The sequence below is a fragment of the Apaloderma vittatum genome, unplaced genomic scaffold, assembly GCF_000703405.1.
Source record: "Apaloderma vittatum isolate BGI_N311 unplaced genomic scaffold, ASM70340v1 scaffold16502, whole genome shotgun sequence".
NCBI classification, from domain to species: Eukaryota; Metazoa; Chordata; class Aves; order Trogoniformes; family Trogonidae; genus Apaloderma; species Apaloderma vittatum.
Genome location: NW_009704359.1, coordinates 45,242 through 65,403, shown reverse-complemented (window position 1 = coordinate 65,403; position 20,162 = coordinate 45,242). Strand labels below are relative to the sequence as shown.

General features: G+C 48.2%; 1 protein-coding gene across 1 annotated transcript in view; it reads left to right on the top strand.

Moving 5' to 3' along the window:
* Window positions 1-20,162, top strand: part of LGR6 (leucine-rich repeat containing G protein-coupled receptor 6) — a gene marked incomplete at its 5' end in the record, with an annotated part of 79,712 nt that overhangs the window by 28,124 nt on the left and 31,426 nt on the right. The window contains 2 exons of the mRNA XM_009865021.1: window positions 4,316-4,531; window positions 13,117-13,188. Of these exons, the coding sequence (XP_009863323.1) occupies window positions 4,316-4,531; window positions 13,117-13,188 (288 nt within the window). The remainder of the gene's footprint in view (window positions 1-4,315; window positions 4,532-13,116; window positions 13,189-20,162) is intronic.

The window sequence follows — 20,162 nt, the reverse complement described above, 5'->3', positions numbered from 1 at the left end:
GTCCTGACCTGCTTCTCTCACCATGGCTCAGCACAGACATGGACCTGTGCTCAGGGAACAAAGATGACATAGGCAATGCCTCAGACCAAAAGCCAAGGGACTTGTGATGCTCCTCCTAGGCAGCTCCCTCTCCCCATCCTTGTAGTGGCTAAGAGAGAAAATGGAGTAAAATCTCAGGTGATTTCGGGGACTTTTAAGACTTCTGGCTGTCATATTGAATTGGTGTAAATAGATATCAGCTCTCGACACAGATCTAAAGCCAGAAGCTGAGACTTTCAAGCAGCTGGTGATTTTCTCATGCTGTTGTTCTTGAATGTCTCACTTTAAACCAGCTCCATTTGCCTGCAACGGATGGGACAATGCTCTGCAGTGCTTGCTTGGCCTGTGAAGTCACTTGGAAATCTTGTCCATGCAGACATCTGGAGACCACTGTGTGTCATTCACTCTCCAGACTCAGAGCATTGCTCGACAGCGGGCATGAGATGAAATCCCACTTCTAAGCCATCCAGCAGCCTCATGAAAGAGGCATCTTCCCCTGTAAGCAACAAATGGGTTAACGCTTGCAAGGAAAACCAACTGAGTGATTTGGTGAAATAAAGATTAAAACATCTCCGTGGAAGGTGAGGAGCCAGCCCCAGCCTGTGCTGTCCCATTTACCCACTAATCGGCCCAATTATCTTAGGTATAAATCATAACACAAAACACTTACGGAGCCAGAGTCACACACTGAAGAAAGGAGAGAACTGTTGGGTTGGTTTTTGTTTACTATAATTGATATAATTACTAACATCTCTGTGCCAAGAACTTCAGCTTTTCTCCTTCCAGAAGAGAGTGGAGAGCTGTCTGAAAGCCATAGCAATTAGCAATCCCCACACGCACAACTTTTATTAGAAAGAATGCACCTCTATTCCAGAAAGAGCCAGCAACTCCCTGAGGAGTAATTAAACAACCTGGAGACCTTTTGGCACCAGGAACACAGCCACCCCTTAGTCCATGTTCCCCGCTCCCTTGTCGATGCTGCAAAGGCACATAAGGAATCCTGCCTGTCACGCCGCATGTGAAATGCCTTCACCCTGAACACTTCCTTGTTCCTAATTTTAACTTCACTAGCTCCACATGGCTTGCTGTGCTGTGGTCCAAGCAGGCTGCTGTTTCTGAGGTTGCTCAGGCCCTTGTCCCGGTCATTGCAACTGGCAAAAAGTCTCTCTTTCTACTCCAACAAGGAGTCTGGCTGGGGTCTGATTTTTACACCCTGCACAGATTAGGGCAGCAATTATGCAGCTGGAGCCCATCAACACCTCCCGAGCATGCTGCTCTCTAGATAGTGTCTCGTGCAGGGTGGCCACAGTCATCACTACACACCACACTGCCACCAGGCAGCTTCTGCAGAGGTGAAGGAACATAAGACTTGGGGTTCAACTGAGTCCTACAGAGCTGACCTCTCGTTGGTGTCAGGGTGTGGAGCAGTGCCCGGCTTGGAGCTGCAGCATGTCCGTAGCTAGTGGCCATCAGGAGGGTCAACAAACTCCTTAAACAAATCTCAATTATTGCCCTTGTACTAACCATTGGGGTCCGCAATGACAGGGGATTGTCCGAGTACCTCAAAAAAATCCACCAAGGACCCGTGATACCTCACTGGCACTTCTCTCGTGCCTGCAGACCATGGATGTCAAAAAGTGCCTTTCCTGAGCACATGCTAAATAGCCGTGGTGCAAATCCATCAACAGCAATGGTTTCCCTGACACCTGGGGCACTGTCACACTGAAGCCAAACTCCTTTGTGGCTTCGCCCAGGGGTTCATGACCAAAGTGGGACATAAAGCTGGCCAGCCGTGGGGTCCACCTCACTCCTTGGCCAGGAATCATTCCCTTTCTCAGGGTACCAACTCTTGGCTCTGTCATAGTGTCTCCATTTCTGAAAGCTTAATTTGGTTTTGAACGATTATAATGATTCTCAGCGGATATTTTCACTGTCTGTTCTTTAACTAGTCGAACTTGAAACAGAGCATTCATTTTAAAACCATTTTCAGTAAACATATAAGGATTTGGATGAAAGAATATCTCTGAGAAAAGTAAGCAGTACTTTTTTTTTTTAAAAAACAGATTATGATGCCAAAAACTAACAGAGTTCTTATGCTGAAGAAGGAATGGAAAAATTAAGCAAAGATTAACATTTACCGCACAAGTTTTAATATTGGTTAAAAAGTTCTTGTTTGTCCCAAAACATTTTGATGAAAATTTTGAAGTAGTCTTTAATCTTACCCTGAGCTGCTGCAGGGTTTGCTTTTCTGTTCTTCATGCTTTGGGTTTGCCTTCTTGGGAAGATGAATGATGCCATGCTCCGATTTGTGTGTAGTCTTGGTGACAGGAGGTAAATTGAGGCAGAACTTGCAACATGCCCACATTCTTCAAGAGGAAAATATACACTGTCTTGTGCCAGCCCCATGAGCAAAGATGCAAATTCTGTGGCAACTGAGCTGAGCCTTGGGTGCCGCGTGCTCTTGTCATCCACAGAGGAATCGAGAGCTGGCTGAAGAACTCCCAGCTGAACAGCCTCTCACCAGAACACGCTGCTCTTGCAACACAATCCTACGGCAATGGGGAAAAATGGGCGCGATGACATAGTTATTCAATCCACCTCGGGGTATCGTTTCAGTTTGAAGTGGTGTTGTATCAAGACTTGTACGCTGCATTTAAAGGACACTTGTCCGAGGGACTTCTCAGGAAGGTTTGGCTGCACTTCTTGATCAGCTTTGTCCTGCCAGCTCGCCAGGAAGTGCAGAACAGGCTCCCCTCTGTGACACAGGAGATCTGTTTCGTGGGATCATCAGAGGATTTCACCTGGAAATTACTACCCTCACCTCACTGCAGAGACCATGGCTTGCACACGGTGTCCCCCTCGCTCCGGGGAAACGATGGGGCATTTGGTCTCCTCCCGCAGAGTAGAAGTCTATTGCAGGGTGCTGGGAGGTGGTTTATGAACTTGGAAATGTTGTCTGTGCTCTTTGGACAAGGGTCTGGTGCCAGGGTGGAGGGTAACACTATCTTAAGGTCCGCTCCAGTGTCTGTCTGTAAGCAAAAATATCATTTAATGTACTCAAAAATGATAATTTCTCTACTACATTCCTTTATGGAGGATTGTTGATTTGAGGGCTGGGCCGTGAGGGTTCTATTAACTTCCTTCTCTCATGCTTTGATAAGGGACAAAGTGTTTTCCCTTTGCAATTTGAGTTCAGAGATCTTTCCTTTTGATAGATTGGAAAAATAAAACAAGCTTTGTTGGTTGTGGATGGAAATTGGAATTTGCTTTCTCCTTGGTATAATTGATTCCTGGTATTCCATCCAAATCTGTAGTGTTTTCCTCTTTTATTTGGATTTTAAAATCTACAGATAACACATTATATCCTGCTCACCATTGTTGAAATGGGAGATCTCTAAAAAAGATGATTTCCAAATATAGTTTTTTAACTTTTTTTCATAATAAACTCAGTATTTTTTAGCTTCTCATTCTATTCTGGAACAAAAACATGTTTAAAAAATTAAAGTTTCTCACCAAATTAAACCTCAAATTCAACCGCCTTAAGGTTTCCAAGATGATTAAAAAAAAAAAAAAAAAAGCAATTGGCAAATCAAGGAGAAAGAAAGGCCTGAACATGTGCGATACCGAGATCACTGGCTTAATTCCTGTGCCATGACATATGGTCTGACTTGTTGGCGGTGCTTTTGCAGGTAGTTCTGGCTGTTTGGATCAAACGCAGGACCCCAAGCAGGGCTGCCACAGGTTTTGCATTTCCAGACAAATCCTTTTCTTCTGGAATGGGGCTTTGGCCACATGGTTTGGCTGTCCTGCACATCAGTGGGGCTGAGCGGGCTGCGGGGTACCCCAAATAGGGCTGTGCCTACGCAGATGGGCTCAGGCAGGTCCATGGCAAGCCCGGCCCCAGGGGATGCAGCTTTGATGCTCATTTTTAAGGGGGGGGTGACTGCAAGCCACAGCTGGCCACTGTCCGTCTGGCGGGTCCACGTGCAAGGACTTAGCCCAACCACTGTGTTTAAGAAGCTGCCATCAGCTGGCAGCACTAAACGGCCATCAAGAAGGGTTCGTCCTCATTGCGGTCAAACAGCTCCAAGCGCAGGCAGCAGCCGTGCACCAGGACCTCCTTATGCTAATGACTATTTACAGCCTAATCCAATCTCCCTGGCCATCAACCCCTCCCGCCTCGGCATCAAAACTCCCTTTGCGTAACACTGCAGGCACGCAAAGCAACGCTCCATCCGTCTCTCGCTTATCCCCACCCTGTTTCTTTCCCACTCAGACGCCTGGATGCGAACCTTATCTCCGTGGTGCCCGAGAAGAGCTTTGAGGGGCTGCTCTCGCTGCGTCACCTGTGGCTGGACGATAACGCCCTGACCGAGATCCCTGTCCAAGCTCTGAACCACCTGCCGGCGCTGCAAGCCATGACCCTGGCCCTCAACCAGATCTGGCACATCCCCGATTACGCCTTCCAGAACCTCAGCAGCCTCGTGGTGCTGTAAGCCTTCTCTGCTTGTTACTCCCTCGCAGTCGCGGCATCCTCCAGCTGGGACAAGGTGCTGACCGTGCCCAGCAAACCAGGTCCTCCCATGGGAGGACCCGGTGGTCACTCAACAGAAGCAGATTTTTTTTCTGCTGGGGTGGCAGGCAGAGGTTTCGTTCACAAGAGTCAAGGAATCCCCACTGTTTGATGTGAGTTGTTAAAATTGCTTCTTTCGATTTAATATTTTTTGGCCATGTTTTCTCCATTTTTCACTGAAGAGCCTAAGAGCTCAGCAGTATAATTAAAAAAAAAATGCTTTGCATTTTCAAAAAAATCAGTACCTGGAAACAAAAAGTAGATTTTTGTTGTTGTTGTTGTTCCCTGAAGATTCAAGCACCAAAAAGCTTCACTCTTGTGTTTGTGAAAATTTTGAACAAAAGGTCTGACCTCAGCACCTTGTCCAAGCCTGTGCATGCTTATCTGTGTGACTTTATGATAATTGTCCCTTATCTTCATTCGCGAAGCCTAGCCATGGTGATGATGATGATGATGATAAAAGCAGATAACTGTTCTTTGCAGCGATCACAGCCCCAGTTGCTGTCCAGTTTGCATTACCAACATTTTACTGAGAGCGCTCAGAGCAATGCAGAGAGCGATGCTGCTCCCAGAAGGGATCTGCCCTGGGAGGGAAGCATCTGCTCCACCAGCAGCGAGACCCTAAAACCCTCTGCAGCCTGTGCTCAGAAAGCAAAGCGATGTCTTTGGCAGTGACGCTGGAAGGTACATCCTTTCCATCAGTTGAGCCTTGTGTATTATCCAGCTTTTAAAAGGACGTTTACACGTGCAAATCGGCTGGTTGTTACTTTTTGGGGGTTGACTATCAGGTCAGGTGTGATTGCCAACATTTATGTGAAATGCCACATTTCAGTTTGGCAATATGTACTGATACCAGCGTGTTAAGTAACCTCAGCATGTGGTGCCTCAGTGAAAGTTTAGCAATTATTTCCCTGTCAAAATTTAAAGTGTTTACTGAGGCTATCTAGCATAAAAAGTGCTTGGACAAAGCAGAGTCCAGAGTTTTATTAACCATCAACTTCAGCTGTTTAGACAAAGCATAAAGGCTTATTTAGGAGAAATGCTAAAAGCAGCTTGAGAAATGTCAAATAAGTAGTTTTCACCCACAATAGTGTTCATTCTACAAGGCATCCCATGACCATCATAATGCAACCACTTCATTCAGCTTTAATAGCTAGCACAGCGGGTGAGCTGACATTTGGGGTTTTATTTCAGTCTCAAGAACATGCTGCTTTCATTCTAGCTTATCCCATGCTTTGGGTGAGAAGCAATTCCTTAATTAAACATGCAAGCTCAAGAAATAAAAGTCGTTGACCATTAGGTCACAAGGGAGAGAATAATGTCCTACCACAGACAATTGGAAGGGAACATATGTGCGATCCTGCCAGGCACTGTGGGACACGATGCTAAATTTTTGTGGGATTGCAAGTGTTTGGCAGAACTGGCTCCATAAATCTCTCCCATGCCTCCATGCATACCCTTGTCAGCAGCAGGCAGTGGAAAGTCACCCCATGCTCTTTCTGTGCCCCTGCCAGGGACGTTTCCCTGCTGCAGACTCAGGCACCAAGCTGCGAAGCCAACACCCCCCAAAGCCAGCTGAGCTGGGCAGTAGAGACTTTCCTCACCAGGATGCGGATGGTACATATGCAATTCCTCTGCAAATCTGTGAATTTGGATATAGGTGGAGAAGAGCTATCACAAGCATCGGGGAAAATTCTAGCCTGAGAGACATCAAAATGAGCACCTGGGGGAGGAGAGCCGAGAGCAGATGTTGGAGGAGCACAGGGGAATCTCACCTACAGCCTGATTAATACTCATGGACAGGGCTGCCCAGAGCTGAGATCGTGACCTTCCCAGGTGCAGAGATGTGCTTTCCTCCTCCACTCACCTTGGGCCTTTATGAGACAAGCGGGTGATCACCCTGCATCAGAATATACAAGACTCAGTCTTGAACAAGTTAAGGGGTTCAGCCTATGCTAATAAATTACAACTCTGTTGAGAAATTCCTTGATTTTATTCCCTTCTACTGCTGCTGCAGGTTTCTAGATAGGACTGCAGGGTGTTCAGTAAGCAGAGCCTTGTGTAGATCACTCATGATTTACCTTTGAGTCTCACTAATTGGCACCATCCTTCCCCAGCTCTGATAACAACAGCTCCGTGTGCTGCGATGTTGGCATTCGGCTGCTGACGGCAGGAGGGCGATGGCTGGTTTGATCAGGGTGGCTCATGAAAATAGAATACTGAAGATCATCTAGGAGATGGTTCAGGACAGAATGTGCCTTAGCATCTCTAAGAAGAAATAATTCTGAATATTTTTCAGCTAACGAGTTATATGAAGCAAAGGGGGTTTTACAAAAAGCATATTCTTTCTGGGGCATAAAAGATTTTTCATTCAGAAGTGAGCATCTGAAACCCCCATGCTGCTGTGCTGACAGGCTGATAAAGTGCATGAGAGCAATTCTTGTTAGTGCCTCCTCTGTCAGCTGAATTCAGCAGAAATTCAACTCTCAAACCCGGAATCACAGCACCTCTTTCGTCCCTGGTCCCCAGAGGAGTCCTCTACGCCTGACATGGATGAGTTCGGGAACCGTAGCCAGGAATTCCCCCAACACTGCAGATGTGTCCTTGCTGCCACATCTCTGCAATGGGCTGCAGTTCCCTTCTTGCCTGGTGCCACCAGAGGAGCTGTGGGGACTTTCAGCAGAGATACTGGGATGTGGATGGAGCATAGAGCCGGAGTGACCACTCCTCACCAGACCAGGCAGTAGAGAGGTTTGCTCTGCAGCCCCCTAATAATGGACCTGACTTGAGAAGTTTTTGGCTGGTTTTCCTTTCATCACGTGACAGAGAATCCCTTAAGTAAGAGCAAATGTGGTCAAAACCCAGATCCTTCTCTCTCTGGGTGCACAGGGAGCCTTAGCTCCTAGAAACCCCACTGACCCAAACATTCCTGCAATGCTGAGCATCCCTCTGTCACTAGGACCCAGCATTTGCTGCCCCACGTGCAGTGAGCTTGGAGCCAGTGAGTTAACTTGTACCCATAATGCAAAAAAAGAGGCTCCACTCCTGTCATCTGGCCCTGGCCCTTGTTTACCTGCACACAAACTTTTGAAAACAACAACTGGGGGAAAGTTGTTTTCGTGCCACTACCAGTTAGTTTTGCTTAACGGCCTCTAATTCTCATGCTCTGTCACTGTCTCCTCTGTGCCGTCACTGTTTGTCATACCCTTCCCTCATCACAGCTTTTCCAGTCCCCATCCAGTTAGCTCTTTCACAATCAGAAGTTCATCTACATGCCACACTCGTTTGTTCCTCCACACCTTTGGGATGGAGAGACCAGAACTGCACGCCACAGCAAAGATAAGAATGAATGCCAGTTTATACAATGGCATGATGCCATTCCGTGGCCCGTTTTCTCTTTTCTAGCCATCCCTATCATTTGATTTCCTTTTTTGGCAGCTACTAAACACTAAGACCCCCTTCTTGAAGGTATTTAAAATCCTGTTACTGTATATGCTCACATAAGGCTGGTTTTCCCTTGCTCTGCAGCGTTCATGCAACCTGAATTTCAGCTGCTCTTTTATTGTCAAGGAAAAACCACACACCTGCAAGTACTTCCTTCCTAGGTCACCCAGCAAGACCTTGCAAGTAAATGTGTTGATATCAGAAGACAGTAAACAAAAGATATTCAGTAGAATTTCTCTTTCTTACATTTTTATCACATTATGACGTGATGGAGCTCTCTCTCTAAGAGCAGAGTTTGGTGACTAGAGCAGAAAACTAGTTTCTGAGACTCCTAGGTTCCCATTCCCATCTTGGTCCTTGTTCTGGTATTACTCTGGCCAAAACTTTCAAAAGGGCCCACTGATGCTCAGTGCCCTCCCTGCGTGAGAGCAAATGCCAAACATGTCATCCCTGCTTTCTTGGGGAGCTGAGCACCAGCAGTTTCAGCTGACTTCAGTGGGACTGGGAGATCCCCAGCACAACAAAGCCCAGGCTGTTCAGTCACCATCGGGATGGACCTGTGCATCTCTGCCTTCACCTGCACAAGGGAGTTAACAAGTTCCTCTCTGAGACATTCTTGGGAACATCAGTGTTGGCAGGGAGTGCCAGGCATGTGCAACTCATTATCGCTAAGAACAACAACACCTGGAACATCTGGGTCCCATTCTTGGGCCTTCGAATTTCCAAAACTGCCTTTTCTCTCTGAGCACCAAGCGTGCTGCCTCAGCAAGGGTGAGTTTCTCTTTCCAGCATTTGAGGAAGAAGGGAAGAGCGTCCAACACGCCCCTGACAATGTCACTCCTGATCGAGCTTTATTCTTCACCAGACAAGTCCTTCACTGTCAGAAATAATCCATGGGAATTTGCACCATTTATGATTTATGTCTCTTTACTTGTCCATGGCTAAATTGAGGAAACGACAGATTTGCCACAACAGAGATGGAAATTCATTGTGGCAATGGCTGGTCCAGTAGGAGAATTCATATCATGTCAGACTTGAACTTAGTTCAAATCATCTAATGGAAATAGCTGATGGAAAATGTTTGCATTTGTCCTTTTTGAGAAGAAAAAAATGAAGTCATTAGAAATGAAAGTGATAGAGAATCCACCGCTTCTCTTTGTAGTTTGTTCCAGTGGTTAATCATCCCTAGCGTTAACAAAAAAAAAAAAGCTTATATTTCCCGTTTGAATTTTCTTTGGCTTTGACTTCAGACATTTGTTCTTATTATTCTTTTCTCCATTAAATCACAGAACCATTTTAATACCCATTTTCTAACCAGGAAGAGTCCTATACATTACACTACACTCATCCCCTTGATCTTATTTTTAATAAGCGAAACAGATTGAGTTCTCTAAATCTCCTTCCTAGTTTTTTCCAGCCCTTGGATCATTTATATTGCTCTTCCCTGCACCCGTTCCAAGTTATCATCATCCAGTTAACAATGTACCAGAAATACATTTAACCTTCCAAAGCACGTTTCACCAGGGCATGATGCAGAGGTAATATAATTTCCCTTTCCTCGCAGTCTACTCACTTGTTCATCTAGAGAAGCACCACTATCAAACCAGTATTTAGCACAACCTGCTTTTCCTTTGTGCGTAAGACAAAAGACAGAGGTGCCCTATCCCCTTGGAGGTGGCATTTCCAGACTTGGAGCTTGCAGTGCTAATGCCTGTGTTGAGCTGTCTCTCATTTCAGTATAAGACTGTTCTCCAGGATCTTTTAATCCACCAGAAAAAAAAAATATGGAAAGGGGAGTGAAATAGAAATGAGCAGTGCTGCAGGGATTATTGGGAAAAATCTCATTGATGCCCAATTTGGATAAGAAATTGTTGCCAAGGACAGAAAATCTTCCTCCTAGAAACTATTGTGCTTTTGGAAGGTGAGGGCCACAAATGAATTGGAGGATTGGGTTGGTGTGCTTCTGAAGTCCCATCACCTGAGACATCAACCGCAATGAAGCCCCTTTCCCCAGCTTGTCTGGGGGCTTGTTGCCCTTCGGCACTCGGCAGCTGCTGCCTTTCAGCAGCGGTGTGGGCTCGTGACGTGTGGTGGCACACAGGGTAGACTGTCTGCCACCTTGCCAGACGTCTGTCATGACAATTGCTTTTGCAAAGAGACCTCTGTTTCCTAATGGAGGGGCGTAACTAAAAAACAGTCTATATGCCTGCCCACAAAAAAAAAAAAAAAAGAAAGAAAGAAAGGAAAGCAATGACTGTTGTGCTCCCTCCTGAGCAAAGCTGCTCTCACAGCTCACTGCCCCAAAGCAGCCCCACTCTGTGATGCTGACCTGGAAAGGGAGATCCACAGATCTCAAAACTCGTTGATCCTACTGAGGACAGTGGTGGACACTAGCTCCAATAGCAAGGGCTTAAAGAGTTCTCATGGCTTTGCATCCCAAGAGGACTTTTTTATAGCCCAGAACCAAGTATCTTGAGCTGCTATCAAACCAGCTGTAATTTACAGAGCAGAATATATCGTCATGTGGGCCAAGCTCAAATTGACAAACACAGGAGATGTTGCAATTCCACTTGTTAAAAATTGTTTACTCGGGGAGAAAAAAATAAGGCAGGATAGAAGAAAGGAATGTCTTTTCAAGTGTTTACCTTTTCAGCTCTCTTGTTTCTATTATTGCCGTGTGGTTGAGTAAAAACTAGTCTAGAGTTCAGCTTGGACAGCAAATTTTTTTATAACTTTCCTTTTTGGTTGCTCATAATTTTCTCACCAACAAAGAGCATCCTTCTGATGATTTTCATTACTCTGCCTCCAAACAAAGCACTTTAGAGCCAAATATAAACACAGCAGGTGACTGCTTTTCTGTTCTGTCTCCTTGCCTGACTTGAGGGATAGCAGGCAGCTGCTCCGCATGTCCAAGACGAGATGTCCTGTTGCACCACCCCAATAAACCTCCAAGGAGTTCACATCTTCACAGCACTCAGCACGTTGGTTCTCCCCATGCTACCCCCTCTCAGGAGGCAGAGGTATGGGGCAGAGGGTTCCTGTGGCACCTCCTGCTGCAATTACGGACGGAGAAACTCCAGATCTAAACCTTCTCTTTGCCAAATGCGGTGCCCAGTGCTCAAAGGGACCCAAAATTCCTGGCACCGTCTGGCACTGGAAGTGCCAAGTGAAGTAAGGGAAATGTGATCTGAAGCTACCCCGTAACATCTGATAGAGGAAACCACCTGGACTTGAACTTCTTATCTTGTCATGAGAAGAAATGTCTCCTGCAAGATTCGGGGTTTGATCTCAGCTTCTTTTCTCCTCTGAGAGTCACATTTAAACCAAATTTTCTTGGAGGCAACTTCCTTTTTTGCCATTTGCCCAAGAGAGAAAACACATTTTATCACACATCTTCCCCCTCCCTTCCCCTTCCTCTGAAATGTTTGCATGTTCTCATCCCAACAGCAAACATCCATCTTGGGCTGGTTTCTGTTTTGCAAGCCCCTACCGAACTGCCCTAGAGCCTGGCTGTTCCTCCGCTCCCAGCTCCCTCCTGTTTTACCCCAGAATATTTGGCAGCGGGAGCTGCCGGTGCTCAGCCAAACAGCTCACGCTTGAATCCAGGTGGAGTGAGAGATTTTTCAAGCTGAGACAGATTTAGATCAAGCAGCAAATAACGAAAAAGCCATTGATCCACCTGCCAATGTGGAGTCTCCCCCAGGCTCTTGGAAGGAGGCAGCAGTGTTGGACAAAGGCTGGTGCGTCCCTGAGCGTGGGCAAGGGAGAAAAGGACCCCAAAGGCAAGTGGTGTGGCAGCGGATTAACCACGTGGTACTGTGTGAAAAGAGTAAAATGAACTAATGAGGAAACCTCCTCTGACAGAGAGCAAAGAGGGTGTCCTGCGCCAGAGGACCTTACCACCTGGGTGGACATTTCTCCTCATAGACCACCCTAGTGCAAGGATGGACATCAATGATGTGCTTAAGCAGAGGCTGGGCAGCAGCGTGTTGTCTTCCGTTTCTCAGTAGACTTTCCTCAGATTGCTCCCAGGTCTCTCTGTAAAGACTTCAAGGTGCCCTTGAGTGGGATTTCAGATAGAAATGCGCAATGAGCCATGTGGCTCCCACCAGCTGTAAAGGAAGCCAGATGGCAAAAACGTTCAGATGTGCACACACATACACAGCCTGACAATCAGAGTGGAAGAATCCGGGAATTAAGGTCTTGAGTTTGCCAAAAATCTGAAACATGGGAGTAAGGATCCCATAGAAGCAGAGAACTCAGCAGATGGGATTCCAGAGAAACTCATCACCTGGGGAGCTTCCAAGGCAAAAATACCCCAGGTGACATTGCAAGCCAGGGCCCCCCAGCACATGGCTCTCCAGCACCAGCATTAAGGCTGGGAGGTCCAGAGCCCTTAAGCACTAGGTGTTCCTGGCAGGTAGCATCAGGATGAAGGGACGCAGGGGAAAAAATGCTACCTTAGTGTAGAGAATGTGCATCAGCCTGTCGCATGGCCCCCGCACCTCAGCCAGACACTCTGAAGCATTAAACTGAAGTCAACTTTCACTGCAATCATTGTGGAACTAATCCAGGAACTGGCAGCATTTTCGATTTTTTTGCAAGATAATAAACTGTGACTAACAGGATGATTTTGAACTCCAAGCCTTCTAGCTGCTGCTAAGGCTCTGAAGAGTCCAAATACGACTGTGTCCTTAAGTAGCACTCAGCGCCCATGCACAGCTTTTGAAGCCGCACAGCACTTTGTAGGGTTGGGCCCAGTGTAAGGTGAGATCTAGGGTGTTCCTTTACACTTCTTGCTTAAGCATGTTCATCCAAAGTCACCTGGCAGCTGTAAAAGTGGAGATCTTGGGGAAACTCCTGTGTCAGCCTGGCTTTCCTGGGAGAAATGGGAGCTCAGTAGCTGCTCTGCATTACTGCACCTAGCTTGTTTCTCACGGGGCAAGAGAGACCCCACAACGCCACTCATTGTCCCAGCCCAGGCTGAGCTCAGCTTGCTGGATGTCCCTGTGCCGTGGCTCAGCTTGCACCTCCACTGACCATCTCTGTTTTGCCCACAGGCACCTGCACAACAACCGGATCCAAAGCCTGGGAGCCAACGGGTTTGATGGGCTGCACAACTTGGAAACCCTGTGAGTCATCTATTTTCTCCTCTTTCCAAAAATGTTAGTGTGTGCAGGAAAGGTCTGGCGTCTCTGGGTCAGCTCCACTGCACATTCACTTGTCACCACATTCTGAGGGCACTAACCCAGGGCACGATGCTTCCTGGAGTCGTGGCAGACCAGACTTTCTTCCTGAGTCTGTACAAGTTGTTCTGGCTGTGGTGCAGCTGCACATGTGGGTAGAGGGGTTGGGAGGGGGTTCTGAGGTCCTGAATACAAGTCTAGTCCTGGTGCAATCCAGAGAGTTTGCATGCATGCCCTGCTCAGGGAGCATCCCCACCTTCTCATCATATGCACATGGTCCCAAAGCCTCCTAAACACCTAACTCCACCAAAATGAGGGTCTGGCTTTGAGTTCAAGACTGGTAAAATCCTGGGGGATCTGTGGAATATCTCTCTTCGAGATGGTCTCATGTTTCCTGGCATCACCCATAGACATCAGACTTCATCCCGCACCATGTTCTTGGCATGGCTGGGGAGGCAATGTGTCAGGAAACCTCAGGGGGAGATGGGAAACTCTCCTCCAGGACACATCTTCATCAGCAGTAGACAAGTCACCCTGAACTCAGAAGCATAAATCTGACGGCCTTGCCTTGCTCACACTGCGCCTTTGACAGCAATATGAATTGCTTGGGTCCCATGTGCCATGCTCTGGCCTAGGAGGAAACACAAACAAGCAGTAAACAAATCAAAGCTCTGAAAGACTGGGAGAGGTGCCTGTTGCCTCCAGTTCTGTAGAAACGTGTCCCTCCATGCAAGTGTTGGGGTCAGAGTCAGGCCCCTGGCTCCTTGCCAGGGCAAAGCAGGGGGGTCTGGGTCACAGCAAAAAGAGGTGACACTTCCCAGCATTCAAGTGCCACTCAGGGTCTGTCTGTGCCCAGCACGGTGACAGCAACAGCAATCGGGTGAGAGTGGAAGCATCAGACAAGCCCTCGGTCCCTTGACACGCTCCTCAGGGGCAGGACCATGACACATATTGTCTCTTACTTTAAGGCTGGCACATCCCGGGGCCACCCAGATGGGCTCAGCTGGGGAGAGGTTGAACCGTGCCAGGGTTGATGTGGGAAGGGAGGTTGCTGGATGATCTCCTCTGGTGACCCAAGGGTCTCTACTGTCACTGTGCCAGCTTGGCTTTCTCCCCAGTCATTTCTGGTGGGCCCAGGCAAATACATGAGGGCAGAGTCATGGCATCCAGGCAGCACAAAGGCAGGCAAGTTGCAGGAAGGAGTGGAGGACTTGCTGGTGGAAGAAAACTGTGTTTGGGCTTTAACCCAAGCAGACCACGCAGCGTCATCGCAGCCTACATCAGAACCACCTTACTCTGCAGCCAAGGTGGGTAAAACCACCCTGCTGCCCCTCCCAAGAAGGATGGAGCTGCAGGAGAAGAAACTGGTCCCTTATTTACTGTGGGAAATACTAAAGGGCTTCCATTGACCTGGGAGATAATTCAGTTTCCGTAGATACCTGTGCTGAAAGCTCATTTTCCCTCTCTTCCCCTCTGCTCCTGTTCAAGCATTTTCTTTGTCTTTTGTTGCCCCTCTGAGGTGTCACCCAGCATTCAGAGGAGCTCAGCATCTCCCTCGCTTGCTCTCAGTCCCCGCAGGGACATGAGCACTGTGTGGCTCTCTGCAGGGTTGCAGAAGTGGAGGTCCTGTCCCTGCTGACCAGGCAGCCCTGGAAGTACTGGACCTCCAGAAGTTGTCCCCTTGGAGCAGGGCTCTGCCTGAGCGCTGTGTCCAGGCTTGGATGGACTTGTGCAAGTGGGTAACCCACAGCCCCCATCCTCCATGAGCTGCTTGCAGCTGCAAGGACAGTGCTGGGGGCAGGATCTCCAGGCTCTCCTCAACATATGACCATACTGGAGTGTCCTCAGAAATGAGTGAAATGCCTTTTGCTCCTTTTGGTCTGAGCATCTGGTTCTCACCTCGAGGCCAGCAAGTATTTCAAGTCACCGATCTTCAAGGAACATGTTGTTCCTCAAGTGGAGCCGCCTCCCTCATATTTATCTCCAGCACTCATCTGCCCCAAGGACCAAAGCTGGCCAAACTTTGTGGCAAAAAAAACCCAAGCACTTGGCTGTAACAGTCCAGCCAAGCTGCTAGACTTGCATCTACCTACCACCTCTCAGCTCCTGTGCATGTGGAGACTATTACAATCTCCACACATACCCTTTAACTCGAATTATGATTACATTCTGTTGACAGCACTTAGCACGTTTTCTCGGCTTGTGGAGGCCAAACCGTGCTCTCAGTTACCCCGTGGGCGTTACCTCCTGGAAGGCAGCAGGATGGTAAGAGAAGCTGGTGAAGAAAGAAACTTCTCCAGGGTTCCTAAAATGAGTATTTGTGGCCAGATGCTGATTATAAGCCAGGCACAGTAGTTGAAGAAATGTAGAAGTTGAGAGGAAAAGAATCGTTTTGGGCTTTTCAGAAAAGCTTTGGAGGTTTTAGGTGCAGAAGCCTCTGTTCCCCTAAGGAAAATGTTTCTTCTCACATTCAGCTAGACAAGGAAACTTCTATTTTTATCAAACGTGACCAAAACTTCAAGAGAAATGGCACCCACTGCTCCCTGCTGATCTCGGCACTGTGTAGCCTGCCTTTGCACAACCACACCTGACACCTACCCAGAGTCCTGTCATTTCTGCAATAGATCCCAGTGGAGCATCTCTGTTCTTGAAGAGAATTTGGCTCTGGTATTTTAGGAGGGCAGCAAATCTAGAAAGGGAAGCCAGATGAATGACTTTATGTTTCCCCTGCATTGACCTGCAGCTAATGTTCACGAGTCAGCTCTGGCAGGTACAGAGTCAGAGCAGCTCTGTTTTCCATGCTGATGAAGGGGCAGGTAGATGTGAAACGCCCATCATGCCTCAAACACTCCAACACTAGCATGTAGCTGGAGAAAGCAGCCCCAGGATCAGAGCAAGATCTGGCTGTTCACCAGCCCCCCCAATCTCCCCTTCCTGGGAAGGAAACCTGGGCAGGCAGGCTGGAAGCAAGTCAGAGCCACTCTGGCCAGATTCCCAATTAGGTTTCGAAATAGCCTTGAAACCCAGTGAGATTCCCTCACCAGTTCCCATGAGAGATGACACAGACCAAGCCTGCAGGGCTGTGGGAAGAAAGCCCACGCATTGCAGGGCCACAAAACCAGGTATTAGATGGTCAAAGTGCGTGATACTTGGCATTTTTCAGCCCTCTCCAAAAGACACAGAGTAAATGAGAGTGTAAATGTCCTTATGTGACACGTTCCTCCTGTAGCCCCTTTAGGTAAGGAACCACATCCTCTAAATCAGGTGTAATCTCAGAGGTGCCTGTAGGAGATGCAGAGCAGGGTGAGCGGAGCAGGGCCAACTGGGCATGAAGATTTTGAGTACCAGTGATCCATAGGCATGACCAGGGGGGAAGATCTGTGGCCAAGGGGAAGCGTTTGGACCTGGTGCAGTGGGGTGGAGTAATCCTGAGAGGGCTTGGGATGGGGGGGGGGGGTGGTGCAGAAATGAAGGAGAAAAGAAAAGTCGAGGGAAACACCATCTTTTGCAAGCAGTAGGAGCAAGACGTGTCAAGGGCTGAGCCTCCAGTCGCACTATTCTTCCCATTGCTTCGCTCCTCCTGCTTTGCCTTGCAAAACCTGTAGTGCAATGCCCTTTAAGCCATTTAATGTGTTCTGTAAAACTTGGAGCTTCCTGCCACTCAGATGGAAGAATCTTAACTTTTACATTTCCTGGTTATGTTGGACTTAATTTCTCAATCTTTAACAATGCAAGAAGGGGAGGGGGATTGTATCATACCCGTTCTGTAGCATAAGCATGGTAAAGTGGGATGATTATGGAAAAGTTGACGTAAAGAGAAGTCAGCTGCACCCAGGAGCATCAACACGCAGTGACAGAGGTTGATTCTTGGAAACTTTCTGACCTTGTACTCAGGCCTGGGGGCGCAGTGCTGTGGGAGGCAGGGCTGTGTTCTCAGAGGAGGAGCAAGGAGAAAATGTCATCCAAAGGCTTGCATGGTGCTAGTACAGGAGCCAAGTTCCCCACTGCACTCTGAGGACAGTATTTCTCATGGGCAGATCCTTGTGACGTGAATTTCCACAGTGACACTGGTGGTGTGCTCAGGTTTCCTCCTTACCACCTTCTTCTGGAAAGCTGACCAATGTCCTAAGGTTCTGGAGCCTTGCAGCCACTCCAAACACAGTCTGAAGGCTGATGAACATTTGCCTCATGCCTTGTAGTGCTTGACTCGGACCTCAATAGCCAGATTGTGATAATGCTGAATTTAGCCTTCTGCTTCCCTGGAATATAAATATTCCACAGATCAGCTCAGGAGAGGAAGGTGAATGCATGAATTCCCCACAGACGGCCAAGCCCCAAGTCACTGTTTCTGCAAGATGAAGGGATGAAAGGAGTAGGTGACCTGAAACTATGCAGCCAAATATGTATATATTTACATGTGTGTGTGTGTGTGTGTCTGTGTGCACGTGTATACAGCACTTCACAGAGAGCCATGGGGAGAGCGTCTGATTATTAAAGCTGAATTTCAGAGCTGGCTCCAAGTTCTAGCTCCAAACACCAGCTCACATAAGCCATCATTTAGCATTTCCCAGCCTGACTGCTATTAGGAGCCCTCAACCTTGCCGATGTTCCCATGGCAAACCAGGGCAGACCCCAGACAGCAGCTGAAGGAGTGGAGGGGTTCCTGCATGTTTCTTCCCAAGTCTTCCACCAAAACCTCACTGAAAATGCCCCTGGGCTGGGAGATCTGCCTTGGAGAAAAGAATCATAGAATCACAGAATGGCCGAGGCTGGAAGGGACCTTAGAGATCATTTAATCCAACCTCCCTGTCATGGGCAGGGATGCCTCGCAAATAGATCAGGCAACACATGGGGACAAAGAAAAAAGTGTGGTTTTCTCCCGTTAGGACTGCTTTGCCCAAGTAGGGTGAGGAGGTGTGGCCCTGAGTACCAGCTGCCACACACATGTGGTAAGAAAACCCATCAAGGCAAGTGCTTGGAGCCTCAGACACGGGGTAGGCAGGTGACAGCAGCTCTGGCAAGTCTCCACTCTCGGGAGCGGATGGGCTGGCAGTGCCCTGCCGTGGGTACGTGCAGGGTCTCCGATCACGAAAGCCATCACGTATCCCCCAATCAGCTGAGCTGCTGAGACACAGGGAGAAATGGAAAAGGGAGAGCTGTGGCCCTCACAGTGGTCCTGTCCATGGACATGGCCGAGTGCCCCACATATATTGAGCATGGGCTGAACCGAAAACAGGGGCCAGGGCTCTTCTCTGCCCAGCCAGATGAGACCTTGACTTTGGCAGACAGCGAAAACATGTCTTGGCAGTGTCCTGTCTCCCCAGCCCGTGGCAGAGCTAAGGTGGCTCCAGGGTGACAGGGATGGGAAACAAATGGCTGCTCCCCAGGACCAGCCCAAAATGCTGAAGGCTTTCAGGCTATGGCCAAAATACAATGATCTGCCCCAAAAGCATCGCTCCTCTGTTTATTCGGGCATCTCCAGATGACATGGATGTGAGGGGGAAGCAGTTTGGAGAGGGCCCATCCCCTCCGCCTGAGATGACCCCGCTGCTTCCTATCTCTCTGACTTCTCCCTCCCCATACACATCCCTGCCAGCTCCTCTGCTCCTCAGACAAAGGAGATAAATCACTTGGAGAGCGCAAATCTCCATTCATTTAAAAACCTTTTAATTTATTTTTGAAAAATAGCGCTAATAAATTAAAAACGTCTCCCAGAAGGGCTGACTCCAAAACCCTGTGGCTCCAGGCGTTCTATCTGCCTAACCTTGCCTCACAGGAAATGCCCTTACCACAGGCTTTCGCAGCGCACTGCCCTATTATCCGGGTAATTAGTCGAGTCTGTAAATGCAGAGCAGAGCTGGAACCTACCAACTCCTCCAGAGAGTTGGATTTTCTATGGGACAAAAAGAAAAAAAAATTTAATATAAAGTGCACCTCAGGCAATGACGGCAGGAAGAAGAAAATGGGAAATATCTCCACCACAGCTCATACAAGAGTTGTTTAACCCTTTTATACCCAGGCAGGCTTTGCTGTTCTCCTGGACAATTGTCTGCCAAGTGTTACCTTCCTCCTCAGGTAGCATTTGCCCCCACTAGCATGTTTAATTTGAAACCTTTCGTGCAGTCTCTTGGTGCTGATCCCAGTATGTGCAATTCCCAAAGTAGCTGATGGCTTCAAATCCTCCAAGAATGTTCTGTTTGCTGTACCGAGCCGCTCTGTTCCTTCCTCAGCATCCTGATCCTCCAGCCCTGCTGTGTGTCCCCAGGCACCTCATGAGAGCCAGCTCAGCTCCACGGTCCCACCCCTGCCCTGTAAGAGGAGGAAGAGGACTTCAGCAGAGGGTGCCCAGATTTCGGGCAATGGAGAAAAGAAAGGGGCAGGTGGTTTTTGGAAGGAGGGACCACAGCTCAGAGCCGCGATTGCGTGGATCCCTGTGTCTGGTCCAAGAACTATAAAGTTCATTGCCTGCTCCGATCATCATGTAAAGGGAAAGTTACTTTGCCAAACAGAGAAAGCCACCTGTAAAACGGAATTGGCAGTTGGACAAAGCACTGCCTGGGAGCAGAAAAGAAAGGGGCAGGTGGTTTTTGGAAGGAGGGACCACAGCTCAGAGCCGCGATTGCGTGGATCCCTGTGTCTGGTCCAAGAACTATAAAGTTCATTGCCTGCTCCGATCATCATGTAAAGGGAAAGTTACTTTGCCAAACAGAGAAAGCCACCTGTAAAACGGAATTGGCAGTTGGACAAAGCACTGCCTGGGAGCATGGGGACCAGACACTTCCCTCCTGCAGTCTCCTTGGGCCAACTGGTCCCAGTTTGCTGCAACTTCTCTCCTAAGAGCAGAAGCCTGAACTGCCAGAAATGTGTCCTCACTGATGCAGCTCCAGCTCTGAACCAGCCGGGTACCTTCCAACCAGGCT